The 21,240-nt window shown below is 66.9% G+C and overlaps 3 protein-coding genes across 10 annotated transcripts in view; 2 read left to right on the top strand and 1 right to left on the bottom strand.

Annotated features, from left to right (window-relative positions):
* Positions 1–153: 153 nt before the first annotated feature.
* On the top strand, positions 154–8,683 carry PACSIN3 (protein kinase C and casein kinase substrate in neurons 3). 7 transcript variants are annotated; one of them, XM_003773721.4, is made up of 11 exons: positions 154–344; positions 4,115–4,166; positions 4,387–4,498; positions 4,724–4,880; positions 5,090–5,325; positions 5,409–5,564; positions 5,787–5,962; positions 6,614–6,734; positions 7,011–7,144; positions 7,612–7,733; positions 8,224–8,683. In XM_003773721.4, exons 3-11 carry the CDS (start codon positions 4,445–4,447, stop codon positions 8,337–8,339), a joined length of 1,272 nt encoding a protein of 423 aa, XP_003773769.1. In that variant the 5' UTR covers positions 154–344; positions 4,115–4,166; positions 4,387–4,444; the 3' UTR covers positions 8,340–8,683. The 7 variants fall into 7 exon arrangements, with proteins under 7 accessions (XP_003773769.1, XP_023362145.1, XP_031797300.1 ...); XM_023506377.2 differs by having other exon boundaries at positions 7,609–7,733; XM_031941440.1 differs by having other exon boundaries at positions 161–234; positions 7,609–7,733.
* Positions 8,684–12,836: 4,153 nt separating this feature from the next.
* ARFGAP2 (ADP ribosylation factor GTPase activating protein 2) lies at positions 12,837–18,758 on the top strand. The gene is made up of 14 exons (XM_031943572.1): positions 12,837–13,267; positions 13,454–13,572; positions 13,699–13,771; positions 13,851–13,982; positions 14,073–14,153; positions 14,440–14,524; positions 14,785–14,837; positions 15,785–15,885; positions 16,210–16,284; positions 16,373–16,507; positions 16,748–16,851; positions 16,940–16,999; positions 17,078–17,196; positions 17,468–18,758. Exons 1-14 carry the CDS (start codon positions 13,196–13,198, stop codon positions 17,486–17,488), a joined length of 1,230 nt encoding a protein of 409 aa, XP_031799432.1. The 5' UTR covers positions 12,837–13,195; the 3' UTR covers positions 17,489–18,758.
* Positions 18,759–18,772: 14 nt separating this feature from the next.
* Positions 18,773–21,240, bottom strand: part of C6H11orf49 (chromosome 6 C11orf49 homolog) — a 145,612-nt gene continuing 143,144 nt past the window's right edge. Inside the window, exons 8-9 of one of the 2 annotated variants that reach the window (XM_031943073.1) lie at positions 20,450–20,513; positions 18,773–18,974 (exon numbers count right to left, since the gene is read on the bottom strand). In XM_031943073.1, coding sequence (XP_031798933.1) covers positions 18,815–18,974; positions 20,450–20,513 — 224 coding nt within the window. In that variant the 3' untranslated portion in view covers positions 18,773–18,814. Of the gene's footprint in view, positions 18,975–19,462; positions 20,172–20,449; positions 20,514–21,240 lie in introns of those variants that run through there. The other variant, XM_031943072.1, reaches the window with a different exon arrangement.

Genomic DNA, 21,240 nt, shown 5'->3' with positions numbered 1-21,240 from the left:
AGGGAGGCTGCGGGCCGTGCCTTGGAGGGACCGCCGCTCCCAGCATCTCCCGGCAGTCTTCTGTGCCTTCTTCTGTTGGCCGACACTCCGGAGCAGAGCCGTTCACAGAGCATGAGCAGCTCCTCGGGATGCATTTAGAAGCAACATCACTTGGCTATTTTTAAATCTACGCCCCCTCTCCCCTTTACTCCACCCCTCACACCCGCCGTGGGGAGCGGAGAAAAATAAAATCGCGTACGTGCGCCACGGAGAACATTTTGGCCCCTTCTCTCCTCCGAGCCGGGGCTCCGACCCCCCGGGGCCACGCTCTTTGGCGGCGAGATAACCGGGCTCCCAAACGGCAGGTCGAGCATCTCCCGGCTCGGGCTCCGCTCGGGGAGGGCTGGCCGAGGCTGGCGGGGAGGCGCGGGGGCACTAGAGCCTCTCGGGCAGCAGGGACCCAGCCCCCTCCCCCCCGGCCTGGCGGCACAGTCAGTGCCGACCGCCCCGCACTCAAGGGCAGAAGTCAGAGGGAGCAGCCCGGGCCTGGGGAGGGGGCGGCGGCGCCCGGCAGGTGGGGGCAGCTCAGCGTCTGAGCATTCCTGGATCCCTTCGGGGGGCTGTAAAGGGGGGCCCGGGGGGGGGGGGGGGGGGGGGGGGGGGCGGGATGGAGCGGGGCCAGGTCTGAAACTGGCAAAGCGGGGCGCGGAGTCCCGAGCGCCCTGGGGCTGAGACCCGGCGGCCAGCCCAGGGCGCGTGGGGGTCCCCGGCCTCCCCCAGGCCCGCCCCGCCGGCTCCCCACGCTGGGCCGTGCCCCGGTCGCACCGGTCTCCACCTGACCCGGCTCCGCTATTGGCCGAGGAAAGGCGATCTTGAAATCTCAGCCGGACGCCGGGCGCCGCTGCCCGCGAGGACTCTGACCCCGAGGCCCGTGCCCGCTCCCCCCCCTCCCCGCCCCCCCCCCCCCCCCCCCCCCCCCCCCCGCGGCCCCCTGGCCAGGGTGCCCCGCACCAGCGACCTCCCGCTCCGGGCCGGGGGAGGGGGGGGCTCGGCTCCAGGTCCGGCGGCGGGGGCGGGGCCGGTGGGCTGGGCTTCCCCGGGGGAGGGCCCGCGCTTCTGGAGGCAGCGGCACCGGCTGGAGCAGGAGCAGGACGCGGGCCGGGAGCCTCGGCGGACCCCCACCCCCCAGGCGGCCGCCCCCCTCCGCCCCGAGCCCAGGGACCGGTGAGTGCGGAGGGCGGCGCGCCGCGGGCCGGCTAGGGCCGGCTCCGGGCTGCCGGCCCCCGGCCAGGCGCGGCTCTCCCTAGGGTTGGGCAGGGCCGGGCGGGCTGCGGCGGGAGAGCCGAGCCCGCGGGGCCGGCCCCCGGCCCAGGCCCCACAAGTTTGCAGCCCCCGCACCCGGGAACCCCCGGCCACCCCGCCAGAGTGGGGGGCAGCCGAGCGGCGGGAGGGCCGGGGGAGGGGGCCTGGATTCCCTCCCCAGAGGGGGCGGGGGGCCGCCCACCCCCCACGCTCCGCCCCGCCGAGCTTCTGCTTCTCGGGGGCTGGGGACCCTCTCCGGGACCCCGGCTCCGCGCCCCCTCCCCCAGGTGGGAACGCTCCTTCCAGGCCCCATTCCCCCCCCCCCAACCAAGTTGAGCAAGTTTGGGCTGCTGGGTGGGAGCCTCGGGGCCAGGCCCCAGCCCCATTCCGCGTGGGCTCTGAGGCATGGACGGCCGATGCCCGCCAGGAGGGGGTGTGGGCAGGCCGGGGGCCGGGGGCTGGGCGGCCCCTCCGGCCTCCCGAGTGCGTCACGGAGCCAGCCTCGCTGGCCGCCGCCAGGTTGGGTTTCCTGAAGCGTCCCTTTGTTTTGCCCCTCCCTGGGCCCTTTCTCCTACCCTCGGCTCGCTCCCCAAAAGCCTGCCCCCCCCCCCCCCCCCCCCCCCCCCCCCCCCCCCCCCCCCCCCCCCCCCCCCCCCCCCCCCCCCCCCCCCCCCCCCCCCCCCCCCCCCCCCCCCCCCCCCCCGGCACTGCCACCGCTCCGCGCTCGCTGCGTGCCAGGGCTTGCTCCGCCGCCGCCTCGCCGGCCCTGGGAAGGCAAGCCCGGCCTTGCGGGGCGCCGCCTCCCGTACCCCGAAATGCCAGGAGGCCGGAAAGTGGGGACAGCCCCCAACACGGGACCCCTTCCCCCAGTCCGGCCCTCCAGCGCGGAGGGAGAAGCCCCCAGGGCCCCTTGGGGACTGGGGCAGCCTCGGGGTGCCAGATTGGCGCGGCAGCTGGAGCTTTTCGGCCGGGGCCTCAAAGGGCAGAGCTCCGGCTCCGGCTCGGGTTCCCTGCCCAGCCCGGCGGCCCAGCTCGGGCTCTGCCCTCCTTTGGTGGTGGGGGTCAGGGAGTTTCTGCCAGCTTCACCCCTGGCTTCCGGCCGGCTGCCGAACCCCCTGAGCTTTGCCGGGGGCAGCTGCCCTGCCAGCCTCGGGCCTCTGCCAGGGCTAAGGGGGAGAACCCTTCCCTTCCTCCGGGGTGGGGGTGATTCCTGCCCCTCACTCTGTTCAACAGGTGAGCAGGTGGGGCCTTGGGCCGACCTGGAGACCCAGGGTCGCCTCGGGGGCTGAAGGAAGCGGGCATCGTGTGGGGGGGGGCAGCTCCCTAGATCAACTGTTTCTCTTTTTTGGCCATGGGGGAGAGGGGGGCTCTGTGGCCCTGGCAGTGCCCCGGGCTTTGGGCTGAGTGTTTGCTCTGAGAGGCCAGAGGGAGCCGCGCCAGCTCCCGAGCACACTGCGGGCTCTGTTCTGGGGAGGGGGAGGGGAGCGGGGCCCAGGGTGGCTCCCTCCAGAGGCCTCCTCAAGGCCCTGTCACAGGGCTCAGGGTGAGGAGCCGGGGCACGGCCGCCCCCCCGCAGAGGCCTTCTGCCTCCTGGCCCAGGCCTGGGCACAGTCATGGGGCCCCCCCACCCCTCCGGGAGCAGGGATTGATTCTCTGCCGGGGGGGGGGGGAGGGTGTCCTCAAAGTCCTCAGTTTGTCCTCAAGGAGTGGGTGTTCTCTGGCTGTAGGGAGCCGGAGACCTGGGAGATGGGGGGGGGGGGTGTAATGGGTCATGGAGCAGCAAAGCTGGGGTGGGATCCCGGGTGCTCCAGGGCGCCCACCCGGGGTCCGTCTGTAGGTGGAGTTAGACTCTCCGGGACTTGTGGGACTCTGGGGGCACCGGATGTGTCCCGGGCTGTCCCTGATCCCCCCGGCCTGGGGCCCTGAGGCCTCCCCGGCTCTCGGAGGGCGCGGGCCTGGGTTCCCCAAGGTCGCAGCCCCGCTCTGGGAGATAAAGCGCTGTCAGCCTGTCCTGGCTCCGAGACAGACAGGTTTCTCTGGTTTTCTCCTGACCTCGGTTGGGAAAAGGTTTTGGCTTTGGAGCAAGAGGCCCTGGGCCCCAAATCCGGCCCCGCCACTCCCGATCCAGGGGCTGGGACTCCGGGGTCACAGCCCTGCTGCTCCCGCTGGAAAGGTTCTCTGCCAGCAGGGGCCACGGCTGGGGGCTGGGGGGCCCTCACCCCCACCCCCAGGGGAACTTTGTCCTGGAGCCAGAAGGGCTGTTGTGGGGTTTCTGGGGAGGAACCGGTGAGACGTCAGGGTCATGGCTGAGAATGCTCCTCCCCCAGTCAGGGGACATGGATTCAAATCCTGCCTTTTACCGGCTGAGCCTGGGCCTCAGTTTCCTCACATGTAAAATGGGGATAAAGAGCAGCAACCTCCCAGGGCTGTCATGAGGGTGGGAACTGAAGCCCTGGAGATGACGGCTGATTGTTACCAGCCCAGCCGGTAACGGAGACAGGCCTGGACCTTGGTGCGCTCTCCCCCGGGCCGAGCATTTTTCCTTCCTCTGAAACCCTCCTTGTCCCAGGGCACTTGTGGGGATGGCAGTCCTCCCTGGAGGAGTCCCTGGTTCTTGGGGGCACTTGGCGAGGGAGAGGGCCTCTGTGATGGGGGAAGGGGAAATGGGGGCATGGGGCTCTTTGGCCACCTTCCACCCCCTAATCCCCAGCCAGATCGCGTGACCCGGCTGGCATTCCCCTGCTGGCGTCGGGTGCTTTGGGCAGCAGCTGCTGTGTCAGGGGAGCAGGCCCTGGCCCTGACTGACTGCCCCCACCCTCCTCTCTCCCTCCAGATTAAGGAGCTCGGACCCCCTGAAGGCCCCTGGTTCCCGTCTTGAGGCCCAGGTAGGCGGGCTGGTGGTTGGGAGCCGGGTGGAAGGAGCCGGGCGGGAGGCGGGGTGATCCCGTTGTGGCGCAGGGAGGATGGGGAGCTGCTGGCCCGGAGAAGCCCTCCTGCCTCTCTGCTGGGCCCTTCCAGGTCCCCCAGCTCCAGGGGAGGACCGGGGGCTTTTTATATCCGGAATGCGGGGCTGTGGCCAAACGCGCCCCTCCCTTGGCTCCTCAGCGGCCGGCCGCGCCAGGAGCGTCGGAGAATCGCCACCATTCGGTGCTGTGGTGAGAAGATGGCTTCGGAGGAGGACGCGGGCGGGGAGATCCCCGGCGGCAGTTTCTGGGAGGTAAGGGGGCCCGGGGCAGCGGGTGCCAGGCCGACTTCTCGCCCTGGGAGTCAGGTGGGGGACCCGGGGCATGAGCCCCCTCTGACCCCCCCGGCCGAGCCGACGGACTTCCCGGGGCCTCATCGGGCCCCTCGGCCTGGGCCCGGGGTCTGTGGGAGCAGAGGGTGCGACCTCTGGGGGGCCCTTCACTGGTGTGAGGGTAACGGGAGCACTCCCCCCCGCCAGGCCGGGAACTACAAGCGCACGGTCCAGCGCGTGGAGGACGGCCACCGGCTCTGCGGGGACCTGGTCAGCTGCTTTCAGGAGCGAGCCCGCATTGAGAAGGCCTATGCCCAGCAACTGGCAGAGTGGGCCCGCAAGTGGAGAGGGGCCGTGGAGAAAGGTGCCTGGGGGGTCAGTGGGCACGGGGCACCCTGGGGGTCCTGGGGAGGAGTATGGTGGGAGAGAGGGGAGGAGCCTGGCACAGGTGCCCGGGGGTCCTGGGGAGGAGTGTGGAGGGAAGGAGGGGAGGAGCCTGACACAGGTGCCCGGGGGGTTGGCAAGCTCGGGAGCCCCCCGCGCCTGCCCTGACCCACGTGCCCCCTGCTGCAGGGCCCCAGTACGGCACCCTGGAGAAGGCCTGGCACGCCTTCTTGACAGCGGCGGAGCGGCTGAGCGCCCTGCACCTCGAGGTGCGAGACAAGCTGCATGGTGAGGACAGCGACCGCATCAGGGCCTGGCAGCGGGAGGCCTTCCACCGGCCCGTGCTGGGAGGCTTCCGAGAGAGCCGGGCCGCAGAGGACGGCTTTCGGAAGGCGCAGAAGCCCTGGGTGAAGCGGCTGAAGGAGGTGAGGGGCGAGCGGGCGCGCCAGGGCAGGGGCGGGCACGGCCTGGCACGCAGGGCCTGGAGCCTCGTGCCCGCCCCCCACAGGTGGAGGCTTCCAAGAAGAGCTACCACTCAGCACGCAAGGAGGAGAAGACGGCGCAGACCCGGGAGAGCCACGCGCGCGCCGACAACGCCGTGTCCCAGGACCAGCTGCGCAAGCTACAGGAGCGGGTGGAGCGTTGCGGCAAGGAGGCCGAGAAGGTACCACCCCCGGAGGGCCGGGCACAGCTTAGAGCCAGAGGGGCCCCCCGGCTCCGGGCGACGAAGGGCCTGGGTCCCTGCTGGCAGTTTGCCCCCTTCCTACTCCCCGAGCCAAGAGTGAAGTCACTGAGTCCCGGGGCAGGGGGGGTGGTGATCCCTGGGTGGAGGCTCTGGGGGCCGAGCCCTTGGGGACCCCAGCGCCTTCTCCCTCCGGCCACCCAGACAAGGGTCCAGTACGAGCAGACCTTGGCGGAGCTGCATCGCTACACCCCCCGGTACATGGAGGACATGGAGCAGGTGTTCGAGGGCTGCCAGGCGGCCGAGCGGCAGCGGCTCCTCTTCTTCAAGGACATGCTGCTCAGCTTCCACCAGCACCTCGACCTCTCCAGCAGCGACAGGTGCGGCAGCGACAGGAGCAAGGCCCCGGGGCTGAGGAGGGGGTCTGTGGGCACTCTGCGGCATCCTGGGGCACCATGGGCACCCAATGGGCACCATGAGTATCCTGGGGGCACTATGGGCATCACAGGGCACCATGGCCACTGTGGGCACCCTGCAGGCAGTGTGGGCACCCAATGGGCACTGTGGACACCCAGGACACCATGGGCACCCCAAGGCATCCAGGGCACTGTGGGCACCCAATGGGCACTCTGGGCATCCAGGGTACCATGGCCATCACAGGGCACCATGGGCACCCTAGGGCACCGTGGGCACCTAATGGCAGTGTGGGCATCCAGGGTACCATGGGCACCCTGTGAGCATCCAGGGCACTGTGGGTACCCCAGGGCACCAAGGGCATTGTGGGCACCCCACAGGCATCCAGGGCACTGTGGGCACCCCCAGGGCACTCTGGCACCCCATGGACGTCCCAGGGTACCCATGGGCATCCCCCTACCCTTCCCTGGTGGGCTCTGCCTCTGGCTGGCTCTTTACCTTCCACCTCTCCGCTCGGGGCCTTGCAGGGACTGGAGGAAAGGGGGGGAAACTTGGTGGGGCCGGGGCCTGGGGCTCAGGGTCGGGGCCTTCCTAAGGACGGCAGCTTGGGCCTTCAGGTTCCAGCAGCTCCACCGGGATCTGCACCAGGGCATCGTGGCCGCCAACGACGAGGAGGACCTGCGCTGGTGGCGCAGCACCCACGGGCCTGGCATGGCCATGAACTGGCCGCAGTTCGAGGTGGGCGCCCTGAGCCCCTCCCCCCGGGCCACATGTGGTCTTTTATTGAATTTAATGGAGGTTCCTAACGGGAGGGAGGGCAGAGATAGAGCAAGAGAGAGACAGAGATTGGCAGGGAGAGCCTAGAGACGGGGAGAGACAGAGAGACATGGAGGGAAGGGAGAGAGGGAGAGAGACAGGGAGAGACAGAGAGAGATGCACAGATGGGGGTCCAGCACTGGCGTCTCCCCAGGCCCCCCTTGGCCCCAGGCTTGAGCCCCTTCCTCTGCCCCCCAGGAGTGGTCTTTGGACACTCAGCGGACAATAACCCGGAAGGAGAAGGGCGGCCGGACCCCGGATGAGGTGACGCTGACCAGCATTGTGCCCACAAGGGACGGCTCGGTGCCCCCCCAGTCCCCAGGGAGCCAGGGGTGAGTGGGCCCAGCTGGGGCCGAACCATTTCTATCGAGGTTTGGTGACCAAGTGAGCACATGGATGGCGCCATTTCCCCAATCGTGTGGGAGGGGAAAGATGAGGCAGCCGGCCCCTGTCGTCTGGGGGGGGGGGTCCGTGACCTCCACCCCAGAAGTCAGAGCCTGGTTCAAAGTTTTCACAAGTGGAAGGGGCTGGAGCTTGGGGCAAGTCCTGGGTTCCAGTCTAGCCTCAGGCCCTTCCTGACTTTATGATCCTGAGCGAGACGCTTCCCTCTCCGGGCCGGGGCTCAGTACTTCTCTATTCCCCAGTCCTGGATCCTGGGATGCCCTCAGTGGCTGCTACCCGGTCTCCAGAACCCCATTGGAGGCCTTCAGGCCCCGGCCCTTTAAAGTTCTGGCCCAGGTGCGGGCGGGGGGTCCCGGCAGGCTCTGGGTTTGTCTGATGTGCCTTTGAACCCCAGCAGGAATGGGCAGGAGGAGGAGTGGTCGGATGATGAGAGTCCCCGGAAGGGCGCCATGGGGGTCCGGGTGCGGGCGCTGTATGATTACTCGGGCCAGGAAGCGGATGAGCTGAGTTTCAGAGCAGGTAAGGGGCTGCCCCCCGGTCTCCCCTCGCTTCCCCTCATCATCCCCCCTGGGTACCAGCAGCAGGTGAAGAAAGGCAGATTTCTGCCTTTGTACGCCTCACTGAGCTGCAGGGGAGAGTCCCTTTTCCCTGCCCCTCCGGCCCATGTGCCCGCTCCCCATCTCTTTGGCCCACGTGCCCGTTCCCTGCCCCCCTGGCCCACATCCAGGCTGTGTTCTGAGCAGATGTCCTTGTCCCTGATTAGCTCTGAGAGGTTGGGGGGGGCAGTCCCCGGTCTTTCTCACCCAGGTGAGAAAGACCGGGCTTTTCATAGGTGCCCTGATAACTGGGCGGATAGAACCGGTTTTCTTTGTACTTGTATTTTGTGTGTGATTTGAGAAGGGGTCCGCAGGCCTTCCCAGAGCACCCCGGGCGCCTTCTAGGGGGCGTTATCCCTGTGAACCCAGAAGCTGGGTGGGGGGATACCTACTGACCCGTGGCTTCTCTGTAGGGGAGGAGCTGCTGAAGATGAGTGATGAAGATGAGCAGGGCTGGTGCCAGGGGCAGCTCCAGAGCGGGCGCATCGGCCTTTACCCCGCCAACTATGTGGAGTGTGTGGGGGCCTGAAGGCTCTGCCAGCCGTGGGTCCCAGCTCAGCGCCCCTCCCCGTGCTCCTCGTGGCCAAGCTGCCCCCCCCCTCATCCTTTTCCTGCCCCAGGAGCTGCAGGTCCCGATGGGAAGGGTGGCTGCTGGCGGAGAAAGGGCGGCTTCGGGAGGGCAGGGTTCTGACCTGGGGAGACCACCCGCAGGGCTGAGAGGATCCTTGCCCCGCCTCTCCTCCCTGCAGCCCTCTGAGCTGAGGACCCTGCGCTTGGTCGGGCTCTCTGTGCCAAGGGGGCGAGCTGGACCGGCCTTCCTCCCCTTTAACTATGGTTTGTTCCTGATGTGCATTAAACCTGACAACAACCCTGGCTCTGGAGTCGTTCCTGGCTTTTTCCTGGCTGTCCTGGGCCCTGGGGCCTGGCTCTGACCCTGAGGCCCGGGAGGGCCCTGAGACCCACAAAGGCCCCCAGGTGGAGCCCCGGGGAATGGCCGGCCTTCCTGGAGGCCTTGCTGAGGAGCCGAGGCTTAGGGCCAGACAGAAGCCCCCGCTTTTCTAAGTCAGTCTGAAGCCGCAGAGGCTCTCTCTTACCGAGGATGATGGGCCTCCTGGTCCCCTTTTTTAGACTTAAAGACTCAGATCACGTGTACAGGAATCAAAAGTAGGATCTGAACTCAGATCCCACACAGTACAGGAATCAATGAGAAGGGGCAGGATCCTAACCCAGATCACATAGTGTGGGAATTGGAAGAGTGGAGATTCAAATCCAGATCATGCAGAGTGTAATAATTAGAAGGATCCAGATTTGAACCCGGAATTTCCGACTATAAATCCATCGTTCTTCCCAGGTGCCCACCTTGTTTCCTCATAGAAGGCAGACAGACCTTGGAGATGTCAAATGTAACTCACTCGGAGGGGGCGACACGTAGAGTCAGAGGTCCTGGTAATGCCTCACCCCGCCTGGGGCTGGGGCGAGGCCGGGTTCCTTGGCCCCGTGCCAAATGGCCTCTCTGAGTTTAGGGGGTCTAGAAGCCCGGCCCGGAAGAGGCGCTGCCTCCAGGCTTGGGAGGAAGTGGGGAGCCTGCTCGCTTTCCCAGAGCAGGAGGACCCGGCCTTTGGAGACCTGGGGACATCTGTCGATTTCCATTTACAGGGGACAGTCCAGGTCAGACAGGTTATTGACCGCCCCTCCCCTCGAATCCGGGGCCTCCATCCACCGAACGCCTTCCCAAAATTGGGCGGATGGACCAACCGCTAACTTCATGGTCTCCTGAAGGAGATGGTTGGGCCTGCTAAACCTGGTCCAAAGTCCTGGTCCCTTTCGGGACCCTGAGTTCCGACCTAGACTGTGGGGAGCAGGGAGCATTCCCACCAGGCCCTGGGAGGCCCCCAGACCGTGTTCCCAGGGGGGATCCGGAGAAGGCAGAACAGAAGGTTTAGGGGGGAAACAAACTGCCTCAAGGAGCTGAAGGGCCGCTAGGTGACGAGAGCCTCAGAAAAAGGAGAAAAAGGCCCAAAGCTGTCAGTCCATCCAACACAAACCGCGTGTTCCGGGAACCAAAGCGAAAAACATCCTCCCTCCACCTAACAATAAACAGAAACAGACCAAACCATGACAACCCGGATAAGTAAGATAGGATGGCACAGTCAGCAACCAGGGGCGGAGCTTCCAGAGGGACAGAAGTCTGCAGGCAGAAAGGAGGAGGGAGGACGGTGGGGGTCAGCCCCCGGGGATGCCCAGGGGGCAGCTAGGGGGCGCCGTGGGTAGGGCACCAGCCCTGAAGCTAGGAGGACCGGTCAAATCGTCCAGACATAAATTCCAAGACCCGGGAGTCACGAACCCAGTCCTCATGGGGAGAAAGTCTTGTTGTATATGAGGAAGAGCTGGGAGGCCAAGGTCACTGGACCAAAGGAGGGGTGTTGGGGAGGAAGCTAGGAGGACCCGCCACGACCTGGACCGTTGGGACATGTGCACCACCCTAATGATAGACTGGGGGGACGTATAAAGGGGCGCCGATCCAGCTCCTTTAGGGAGAGAGGAGGACTGTGGACCCGCCCGAGCCAACCAGGCCCAACGCAACCAGGGGACTCCTCCCCATTGGCACCAGAAGAAGCCCGACCAAGAGCCACGGGAAAGGGCAGCCGGGAGGAGGCAGGATCCCGCACCGGGATTGCGCGTCCCGCCCATCAATTCGATACAAGGGTTTGGGACCAGGGTCCACATCCACAATGGATCATCCCCAAACCCCGGGATGATGAAGACCGGACGATGACCACAAGTAGCAGAGAGGGGAAGGGCCACAAGGGGACCGGGCAGAGGAGCCAGGGAAGGGCCCCAAGAGGAAGGAAGTCCTGAAAGTCCGGCCACAAGGCGCGAGGAGAGCCACAAGGCTCCTGGAGGGGCCGTGAGTCCTGCCAGGCGCCAGGGAGAGCCCACAGGCTCCGGAGGCAAAGGGCCCTCCTGAAGCCGGCCAAGGCCAGGAGAGCCACAGGCTTCCCGGAGGCAAAGGGCCTTCCTGAAAGCCCGGCCACAAGGGCGCGCAGGAGAGCCACAGGCTTCCCGGAGGTAAAGGGCCGTGAAAGCCCGGCCACAAGGGCGCGCAGGAGAGCCACAGGCTTCCCGGAGGCAAAGGGCCTTCCTGAAAGCCCGGCACAAGGTGCGCAGGAGGAGCCCACAGGCTTCCAGGAGGGCCCGGAAAGCCGGCCGCAAGGGCGCGCGAGGAGGCCACAGGCTTCCCGGAGGTAAAGGGCGCCCTGAAAGCCCTGGCCCAAGGCCGCAGGGAGAGCCACAGGCCCGGAGGAAGGCCGCCTGAAAGCCCGGCCACAAGGGCGCGCAGGAGAGCCACAGGCTCCCGGAGGTAAAGGGCCGTCCTGAAAGCCCGCCTGGCGCCGCAGAGAGGAGCCACAGGCTTCCCGAGGCAAGGCTTTCCGAAAGCCCGCCACAAGGGCACGGAGGGAGTCCAGGCTTCCCGGAGGTAAGGGCCCTGAAAGCCCGCCACAAGGGTGCGAGGAGAGCCAGGGCTTCCCCGGAGGAAGGGCCGGAAAGCCCGCCAGGGGCCGCAGGGAGAGCGCAGGCTTCCCGGAGGGCAAGGGCCCTCCGAAAGCCCGGCCCAAGGGCCGGAGAGCCACAGGCTTCCCGGAGGGGGCCCGGAAGCCCGGCCACAAGGGCGCGCAGGAGCCACAGGCTTCCCGGAGGCAAAGGGCCCTCCTGAAAGCCCGGCCACAAGGGCGCGCAGGAGAGCCACAGGCTTCCCGGAGGTAAAGGGCCGTGAAAGCCCGGCCACAAGGGCACGCAGGAGAGCCACAGGCTTCCCGGAGGTAAAGGGCCGTGAAAGCCCGGCCACAAGGGCGCGCAGGAGAGCCACAGGCTTCCCGGAGGCAAGGGGTGGGCCCGCCACAAGGGCGCGCAGGAGAGCCACAGGCTTCCCGGAGGCAAAGGGCCCTCCTGAAAGCCCGGCCACAAGGGCGCGCAGGAGAGCCACAGGCTTCCCGGAGGTAAAGGGCCGTGAAAGCCCGGCCACAAGGGCGCGCAGGAGAGTCACAGGCTTCCCGGAGGCAAAGGGCCCTCCTGAAAGCCCGGCCACAAGGGTGGAGAGGCCAAGGCTTCCGGGAGGAAGGCCGGAAAGCCCGCCCAAGGGACCAGGAGGCCAGGGCTTCCGGAGGTAGGGCCGGAAAGCCGGCCAAGGGCGGAGGAGCCGGGCTTCCGGAGGCAAAGGGCCGTGAAAGCCCGGCCACAAGGGCGCGCAGGAGAGCCACAGGCTTCCCGGAGGTAAAGGGCCGTCCTGAAAGCCCGGCCACAAGGGTGCGCAGGAGAGCCACAGGCTTCCCGGAGGTAAAGGGCCGTGGAAAGCCGGCCCGGGTGCCAGGAGCCAGGCTTCCCGGAGGTAAAGGGCCTTTGCGCTGGGCAGCCAACCCACCTCCGGGCCGGGAGAGGGGGCGCCCAGCAAGAACAAGGAGCCAAGAGGAGGAGGTAAAAGTGGGGGGATGGGGGGAGGAGCCTTCGAAGGCCCCCCTGGAGGTACTCGGGGTCACGCCGGGAAGGGGCTGCCCTTGCCCTTCTCGGTCCCAGAGGGTCGGGAGGCGGCGTTGGCGACGCGCCCCCTGCGTGCCGGGGCTGTGTCGGGCAGAGCGGGGCGGGGCGGGGGGAAGGCACAGGCTGGCTGAACCGCCGTTTGGATCCCAGAGGGGGCGTCTGTCCCCGGCAGGGGGCCCCGCTTCTGCTGATGGGGGGAAGCCCCAGAGCGCGGAGGCCCCGAGCCGGTGCTGTGGGGAACGGTTGCCGACGCGCCCTGCGTGGCCGGTTCCGCGTCCTGGCAGTGACTCGAGCCGCGCCGCTTGCGGGGAAGCTGGCCCCGCGGGTCTCCCGCCCCGGAGGCCGGGGCGGCAGGGTTAGGGGGCCGAGTCCGCTCCGAGCCTCCCTAAAACCATCCTGGGCTCAGGCGGCCCAGGCGCGTGGGGCGCATTGTTGATCATCACAGACACCCGGCGTGGCCCCGCCCACCGGCCGCAGTGGCCCCGCCCCGCGGGCGTGTCCTTGGATTGCCAATCACTTCTTCCGTCCCCTTCTTTCTGCGGTCGCGTTTTGGGACCAATCGGCACCCGTCATCCCCCCGCCCCTACACAAGCCTCGGATTGGTCCGGGGCGGCAGGCTCGTCGTCTCTGTCATAGGCCGTAGGAAAGCTTCGGAGCCGGCACCTTGGGGTTGTTGTTTCTTTGGGACCGTTGATTGGTTCAGAGGAAACGACGTCATCCCACCCCACTCCTCCCCAGCCGGCTGCCCATTGGGCCGGGCGTGATCCCTCCCATTGCCCCGCCTCCCTCCCCGCGGATTGGTCCCAGGAAGGACCCGTCTGTCGCGGTTGTATCTGGGAAGGAGAGAAAATGGCGGCGGAGCCGAGCAAGACCGAGATTCAGACTCTCTTCAAGAGGCTCCGCGCGATTCCGACCAACAAGGTGCGAGCCCAGGGCCATCGGGGCGCGCGGGCAGGGGGCGGAAGGTTAGGGGGCGTCGGCGGGGCCCCCGGGGCCCTCTGTCCGCGGCTCAGGCCCTGCCGGCGCCCCCGGCCCCCTTCGGCCCCGGCGCGTCCCCGCCGCCAACCTTCCCGGGGCCCCCGGCCCGCCTCCTCTCCCTCCCCCCAGGCATGTTTCGACTGCGGCGCCAAGAACCCGAGCTGGGCCAGCATCACGTACGGCGTGTTCCTGTGCATCGACTGCTCGGGGGTGCACCGCTCCCTGGGCGTGCACCTGAGCTCATCAGGGTTGCCTGGCCCTCCTTCCGCCGCCGAGGGCCGTCTGGGGAGGGGAAGGGAGGGGGGGGAGGGGGAAGGAGGGGGGGGGGGGGCTGACGGCCCGGGGGCATCCGCGCCCGCTGTGCTTCCCTGCAGGTCCACGGAGCTGGATTCCAACTGGAGCTGGTTCCAGCTGCGCTGCATGCAGGTCGGGGGCAACGCCAACGCGGTAAGGCCGGCGGGCGCCGCGGGGGGGGGGGGGTCCGTCCCCGGGGCGGCCTCGCGCTGAGCCCCCCCTCCCCCCCCAGACGGCCTTCTTCCGCCAGCACGGCTGCAGCACTAACGATGCCAACAGCAAGTACAACAGCCGGGCCGCGCAGACGTACCGGGAGAAGATCCGGCAGCTGGGCAGCGCCGCCCTGGCCAAGCACGGCACCGACGTAAGTGGCGGAAAGTCCGCCCTGGGGGGGAGGGGGGAGGGGGGTGGCCGGGACCCCCCCCAACCGGCTTCCTCCCTCCCCCCCTTCCAGCTCTGGATAGACACCGGGAGCAGCGCCCCCGGCCACTCCCCGGACAAGAAGGACTCGGATTTCTTCACCGAACACACCCAGGTGAGGGGCCCGGGCCTGGGCGCCCGGACACCGCCGGCCTCGACCCGGGGATGGGGGTCCCAGGGCTGCCCGGGGCCGGCCCGAGCAGCGGCCGGTGCCATCGCCCCCGAGGGGCGGGAGCCCGCGCTGAGGGCACCCCGCACCTGAGGGTGGCTGCCCAGCGGGCTTCCCCGCCTCCTGCCACAAATGGTGGTCCTTGGCTCCGTTCTCAAGGGCCTTAGAACCACGCGGGGCCCCAGAGGTCGTTGGCGGCCTTGCACAGCCCGTGACCAGGCCTTCCTTTCAGCCTTTGGCCTGGGGCACGCCAGCCTCCGAGCCTCGGGTCCCCGAGCAGCCTCCGTGCCAGCCTGTGGAGAGCAGCGTCCCCGCCCGTGAGTGTGCCCGTCGTGGGTCTCTAGTGGCCCCAGGGAACAGAGCCCACTTAGGATTGGCTTTTGGAAGCGGGAGAAAGGGCGGGGGTCGGCAGAGATTGGGAGACCTGGGGTGGGCAGCTCCGGGCCAGAATCCCTGGTAGTGTGTCTTTAATAAGGGCCCCCTTTTCTGGTTCCTTTCGTGGGAACCCCAGAAGCCTGGGGAGAGGAGGGGCCGCGTGAGCGGGTTGGGTGCCTGATTAATGCCTTTGTGTCCCCAGAGCCCAAGCAGGGTCCCACGGCCGACCTGCTCAGCACGTCTCCAAACCCGTGGGTGAGTGCCCTTTTGTGGGGTGGCCCAGGGTGGGGAGCTGGTGGAAGCCGAGCGCTGGCTTGAGGGGATGGTGGGGATGGGAGCTAGAGCAGTTCCGTCCGAGTGAGGGAGTTAGAGCCCAAGTTTGGGGAGGGGTGCTGGGAGACATATGTTTAAGTATATTAGTCAGTTGGTTACGCTCTGGGTGTTGAAGCGGAGGCCGATTCCTGGGGTTTTCGGGATTTGAGTGTTGTTTCTTGGGGGGTTTCTGGTAGAGGGTTAGGGGATACTTTATGTGCTGTTCTGGCCAGCCTCGGGCCTTTGAGGATGTTCCTGATTGTGAGGACTTGGTGGGTGGAAGGGAGTCCTTAAGTGAGTGTTGTCCCACTCATTCTCCCTGCCTGTTGGGGTTTTTTGGGGATTAGGAGGAGGGGGCTGCTAGTACTTGTTCTCTTAGACTCATGTTTTGTAGAGGGTCCTGCCAGAGGTAAAGTCCCTGTTAGCTCTGTTTTGGGGGGAGGTGGTTGTTGGTGGTTGCCGCCTAGTTTTAGTTTTGGTTAGGGCTGTCTGGGAGTGGGGGAGGGAGGTTGAGGTGGGGGAGTTTGGGGTTTTATGTTTTCCCAGGGTTGGTGGTTGATGCTCTTGGGGTTTGTTTGTGTTGATTCTTCCGTTTGGGAGAGTTAAGTTCCATCTGGCGAAGAAGAAGGGCGTGAAAGAAAGGGGTAGGTGCTGGACCGAAGGTGGTAGCTTCCCACCAGGGATGGTGGGAGGGGTGGTTTGGGAAGTGGTTCCCGGATTTTCCTGTTGGGGCGAAGGGTGGGCAGAAGGTGAGAGCCAGAGTTTACGAGTAGGAGGAGGTGGCAGAAGCGGGAGAGAGGCCCGGGCAGAAACAGGCCGAAGAGTCGGTGTGAGTGCCCGGGGGGGGTCCCTTCCTTTAGAGCGGGGGCGCTATGATGTTTTCCTCTTAGGTTGCATGGTTGGCTCAGGAGTTGCAGATTGACCGCAAGAAAGAGGAGAAGAAGCTCCAGAGCCTGGAGGGGCAGAAGGGAGAGGCGAGGCCTAGGATGGGGTGGTGTTCTCAAGGTGGGGTTCTGGGGAAGGAGGGTTGGGGGGAGGGGTGAAGGATGCACGGGGCGACTCTTCTGACCTCGGTTTCCCCAGCCCAGAGGAAGGGATTGGACTTCAGATTCTCCAGGTGGAGGGTGCTGGGCTGTGCCGGGGATTTGCTGTTTTTGGGGTTTTGGATGGTAGTCACAGCATCTTTGGCTGGGAAATGACGAAGGGTCCGACGTGACCAACATGGAAGGAGTCCGCCCAGGGTCTTGTGTCCAGACGCTTATTGGGTTTCTTTAAGCCGCTTCCACTGTGTATTCGGAGATGAATGATTGAACAGGAAAGCAGTGAGTGTAAGTCTGGGTTCAGTTGGACTTTTTGATGACACTGGCAGCTTTGCTTCTGGACCCCCTAAGTAAGAGCAGTTGTGGGGGCGGCGGACACCTTTCTTGGGCTCTGCCGCGGGTCACTCTGAGGCCTCTGCTTCCTTCCTCCTCCCCCAGGTATAAGGATAACCCCTTTTCTCTGGGAGACGGCTTTGCTTCCCGCTGGGACACAGACGCCTCCTGGAGTGTGGAGAGGCTGGAGGAGAAGGAACCGGAGGTGACCATCTCCAGCATCCGGCCCATTGCAGAAAGGTAGAGGGATCTCTGGGCTCAAGAGGAAACTGGGCTGTCGGAGGGATGGGGAGGGCGGACCTCTTCTGTGGTGCCCTCGGCGGGGGCTTGTAACTTTGCGGCCCAAATCTGCCTCAGTGAAGGGTCCCTTTGGCCTTGTCCTTGACTCCTTGCCAGGCCCGCTGAATGGTCTCGGTCTCTTCCTGACCCTGTTGCCTGGGTTAAGAAAGGTCTAGGAGACTAGGGGTTTTCTTCTCCCCGACCCACAAACCGCAGAGAGGTCGAGACCGGTCAGCTGGAATCTACAAGCCTCAGAGTTTTGGGCGCAAAGCCTTCCGAATGTTTTGGGAGGGAGTTGGATGCGGGTTTGTGAGCTGGGTGGTGGTCTCGCCTGCCTGCCTATTCTCCCAGTTTGACCATTGGGCCTTTGTTCTTAAGAGGGCCCGTGAGTAGTTTTGGCAGCGCCTATTCTGGTGGACTTTTTGGGAGGGCGGATTGGAGCCCATGGAGCAGGTGAGAGGGGTTGGGGCGTTCCTGCGGTTCTGGGTCACCCCCTGGAGCCCTGGGTCACCCCTGGCTTTCTTCCCGCAGCAGGCGTGTCTCTGGGAAACGTGCTCCCTGCTGCCGACATTGCCCAGTTCAAACAGGGAGTGAAGTCTGTGGCTGGGAAGATGGCGGTCCTGGCTAATGGGGTGATGAATTCTTTGCAGGTGAGTGCAGGTGCCCTGGGACCTGGGGACGTGCTGTCTGTGGGAGCCCTCCTTGGTGGGCGGGGGGGAGGAGGGGCTGCCCCAGCTTCCGGCCCCCTTGCAGCCTGGCCTCCTCCCCCCTCACGGGTTCCCTCTGTCCTCCACAGCCATGTGAGGGGGCTTTCTCCCCGGGGTGGCAGGTGTCCAGTCCCTGGGTGGGGCTGGAGGTGGGGGCCCTGGCTCTCCTGGGCTCTGCCCGCCCCCGGCCTGAGCTGACCTTTCTCTCCCCCAGGACCGTTATGGTTCCTACTGACCTCGGGCCCGGGGTGGCTCCCGGTGGCAGTGGCAGTAGTGGCAACGCCAGCAGCAACAGCAAGAGAAATCTGTGTTCCCTTGAGCAGGGATGCTAGCCCCATGGTAGTTGTGGGGGGTGTGTGTGTATGTGCGCGCGCGCATGCGTGGGCACGCCAGCGTCAGGTGAAGGGAAGGGCCAACGCCAGCCCCTCGTCCCCTCCCGCCCCCTCGCCCCCATCCCCTTCCTGTCCGACCCTCTCCTCCTGGGTGCTAGGTCAATGTCCGTCTTCCTTCCCGCCCGCCCTCCCTCCACCACAGCTGCTGCTCCCCGTGTTCCGCTGTTCTGGGGAAGGAGAGCCTTCTCCAGTGTCTCCCGGGGCTGGGCGTCTCCACTCTGTTCCCTGCCTCCCCGACCTGAGGAAGGGAAGCTCCGAGGGTCTCGGGGTCTCTATAGTAAGGCTGGGAGGTGTCCCTTTGGACCGGCTGGCTGCCTTTCAGACCAGAGGGGAAATTCGGCTCGGTTCTTGTACTGTCTGGGCTCCTGAGGGAGGGAGGGAGGGAGGCCGGCCTGGACAGAGGCCCCCAGGAAAGCGCCTGTCCTGGGGCGCTGGGAGGGGAGAGCCTTGCTTGGAGTTGCCTCTGAGGGCTAGGACCGGATCTCGTCATCTACGAACGCTCGGTATGGAGCCCAAGTGGAGGCCCCTGTGATTTCCCTCCTGCACCCCCACCCCTACCCCTATTTGCACTAATCACTTCTGCCTTCACAGTGGGGGGAAGCCATGTCCCTTCCTCTCCCTCCTCTCCTGGGCTATGCCCTGGGCCAGGGGTCGCAGCTCCGCCCACTTAACCTACTGTCCCAGGGCCTGGGCGTCGTGCCACAGCTTTGGATGCCGCGAAGCCCCACAACCCGGCCCCTGCCTGGGTCCTCTCCACGGTCCGAGCTGTGGTCTCAGTGCTGGGGCAGGTACAGCCCGGGTCCCCCCGGTCCCCCTTCCTGCCCAGCTGCTGCTGGGAGCAGTGAGAGCCGGGGAAGGGGGGGGGGGGCAGGCTCTGGGGCAGAGTCTGCTTTCCCTGCGTGGGCGCTCGGCGGTGTGGACTGCGCCCCTGCTCCGAGGTGCCTGCAACCGGCCGCCAAGGGCCACGGAGCTGCTGGGCATCCTGGGACGCTCTCCTTCCCCCCTTCCCCCAAAGGGACATGACTTGCTTTACGGACTGTTTGTATTATTTGAAAAAAGCGGTGTCAATAAAGCCCAAGCTGGGTCCAGGCCCTCTTTGGTCTGAGCGGACAACTGGCCGAGTCCTGGCTTCCCTTCCCTCCCCGCGCCCCCGCGACGCCCCCAGTGCCTCACTCTCTGGATTCCCAGCGACAGGAGTAGGGCATCTGGGTGGAAGCAGAGGGCAAAGTCTCCAGGGCCTCCAGCTTGTCGCTCCTCCGAAAGCCGAAAGCCACGGCCTGGTGGGACCTGTGCTTCTGGGAGGTTCTGTGCAGCCTCGACCTCACCACCCTGTTGCGTGCAGAGGAAAGAGCTGGCGTTAGTCGGCTGCCAGTGGGGTTGGATGGTGGGCGCGCAAACGGGCACTACTGGGACCCCGCCAGGGCGCTGGCACCGCGGGAGCTGGTTCGGCCGGGGCGGGCGGCGCGGGGCCGCCCGGTGACAAGGTGCTGCTCTCGAGGGCAGAAATTTGGAGGGAACGGGCGCGCTGGAGTCGGCTGCCCCCCCCGTCTACGGGCACTGCGGCCAGCCGGGGAGGGCTAGGGCCTGGAGGCCCCGCGGGCTGCTTGGTGCCCACCTGCTCTTGCCGCTATCCTACGGCCGGCTTTCGCTAGGGGCTGCTCCCTGAAGCAGGGGGTGAGCCCTCCCGCCCCCAAGTGTCGTGTGCCCCGCCCCCCAGAAGCCGGTGCTCGGAGCCCTGCCCCCTCCCCCCCCCCCCCCCCCCCCCCCCCCCCCCCCCCCCGCCCACCCACCGCCCCGACGGCCCCAGACTCGGCATCTACTGGACACAAGGGACTTTATTATGGTTCACACATTGCACTACACATTAAGACACAACAAGAGTTGAGACAGTTTGGGATCGAAGTCGCCATCTTTCCCGCCCCAGGTCATCCCACCACTCCTGGTATTGGCTCTGAAGGGTGCCCCCGGGGAGGAGGCCGCGGGCTCGGGCCGGCCCCGGGCTCACCCGCTAGCGGGCAGTCTGGGGGCTGAGGCAGCAAGGAGCGTGCTCCCCAGAGGGCGGGCGGGAGGTCGGTGGGCGTGGGGGGCCCGCCGGCAGATGCCGCCAAGCCCAGGTCCCCACGGTTGGCAGCGCCAGGCTGAGGGGGGCCGGCTTGCGGGCTGCTGTCATTCCCTGTGCGCGCCGGTAGAGGGCGGCATGTGGCCAGGATGGAGAGGAGGGGGCGGGGAGGACTTGCCCTAAGTGCCCAGCTGCTGAAGCCGGAGGGGGAGGGGCAGGGAGGGGCGGGAGCTGGGGCTCTAGCAGTGCAAGGACCGGGGAGCGTTTGTGCAGGGGGTTCCGGGCCCTCCGGGGCCTCTCAGGTCTCGGACTCCTCCGTCTCTTCAGTGGAGCCGTCACTCTCTGCATCCACTTTTCGGGGGTGGTGGAGGGGTTTCCAGGGGGACCCCATACGGGGAGAGGTCCGTGGGCAGCCACCCTCTGTGCCAGAGGTGGGAGTGGTGAGGAGCCCTGGTAGCTGGGCCATCCTGAGGAGGGAAGAAGGCCTGAGGGCAGCAGGGCGCCTTCTGGCCCAGGGAGAGGGCCTGCGGCGGAGGGAGGACCCTGGGCCCCATCTCCCCAGGAAGACCCCAAGGGAGGGGCCCTGGGCCCCATGTGGCCAGTAGGCCTGGGATGGCCCAAAAGCCTTGATGGCTGCCCACTGCGGGGGAGGCGAGGGAGGGGTGGGCGGGCAGGATGCTACCAGAAGGAGTGACCGAGCCCCTCCCCTGAGAACCCCCCCCGCCCCCCAGGCAGTGACACTTACAATCTCTCCAGCTCCTCGTCCATGGCCGGGTCGTGCATCAGGTCCCCTTTGTCGGGCAGAGCCCCTGAAAGACAGCAGCGAGGAGGGAGCTAGGACCCGGAGGCTCAGGGAGCCACCAGGAGGGCCCCGACCGCACCGAGATCCGACTCTGGGGGTCCGTTCCCAGCTCAGGGGCAATGGCCGATTCCCCGACCTGGGAGGAAGGGGACCCCCGCTAAATGGGTGGTCCTGGGTCGTGGCCGCTGGAAGAACGGGCGGCTGTGCTGGAGCCAAGTGGGGGCTTCCCCTGCTGCACGGCCCCCTGGGGGGAAGGCCAAGGAAAGGGCATCGGCCTGGGCCGAGCCTCGGACACGCTGCGGGGAAGGAGCCTGGCCCGGGAGCCCCTGAGGGACCCCCGAGGGGAGGAGAAGGCCCAGGGCCGCCTGGCTCAGACACACTTGCCCCGGGCCCTCGTTTCCTCCTAGTCCCCGTGGGGAGAAGGGTGGCCTCAGGTTGGGGCTGAGCCCAGAGGGAGGGAGCCGCAGGATGCGGTCCGGGCTACACCAGAGGTCAGCAATTCCCCAGCTGTTCCAGGAAGCCAGGGGGGCAACTTCGGCTTAGCAGGAGTGGTCAGGGGCCGAGGCCGGGAGGGCAGGCGGGGCTGGGGGGGCGGGGCAGAGCGAGCGCTTCCGCCCCTGGATCTGAGGGCACGCATGGGGCTGCGGGACAGTGGGGGCTCTGGCCGAGGGGAGGGTGCGCTGCGACTTCTAGGCCCTGGAGGAATTCTGGGTGACCCTGACTCAGGAGGGACC

This window comes from Sarcophilus harrisii, chromosome 6, assembly GCF_902635505.1.
Source record: "Sarcophilus harrisii chromosome 6, mSarHar1.11, whole genome shotgun sequence".
NCBI classification, from domain to species: Eukaryota; Metazoa; Chordata; class Mammalia; order Dasyuromorphia; family Dasyuridae; genus Sarcophilus; species Sarcophilus harrisii.
Note: the sequence above shows the minus strand (reverse complement) of the source record. Positions and strands in the feature narration are given on the sequence as shown.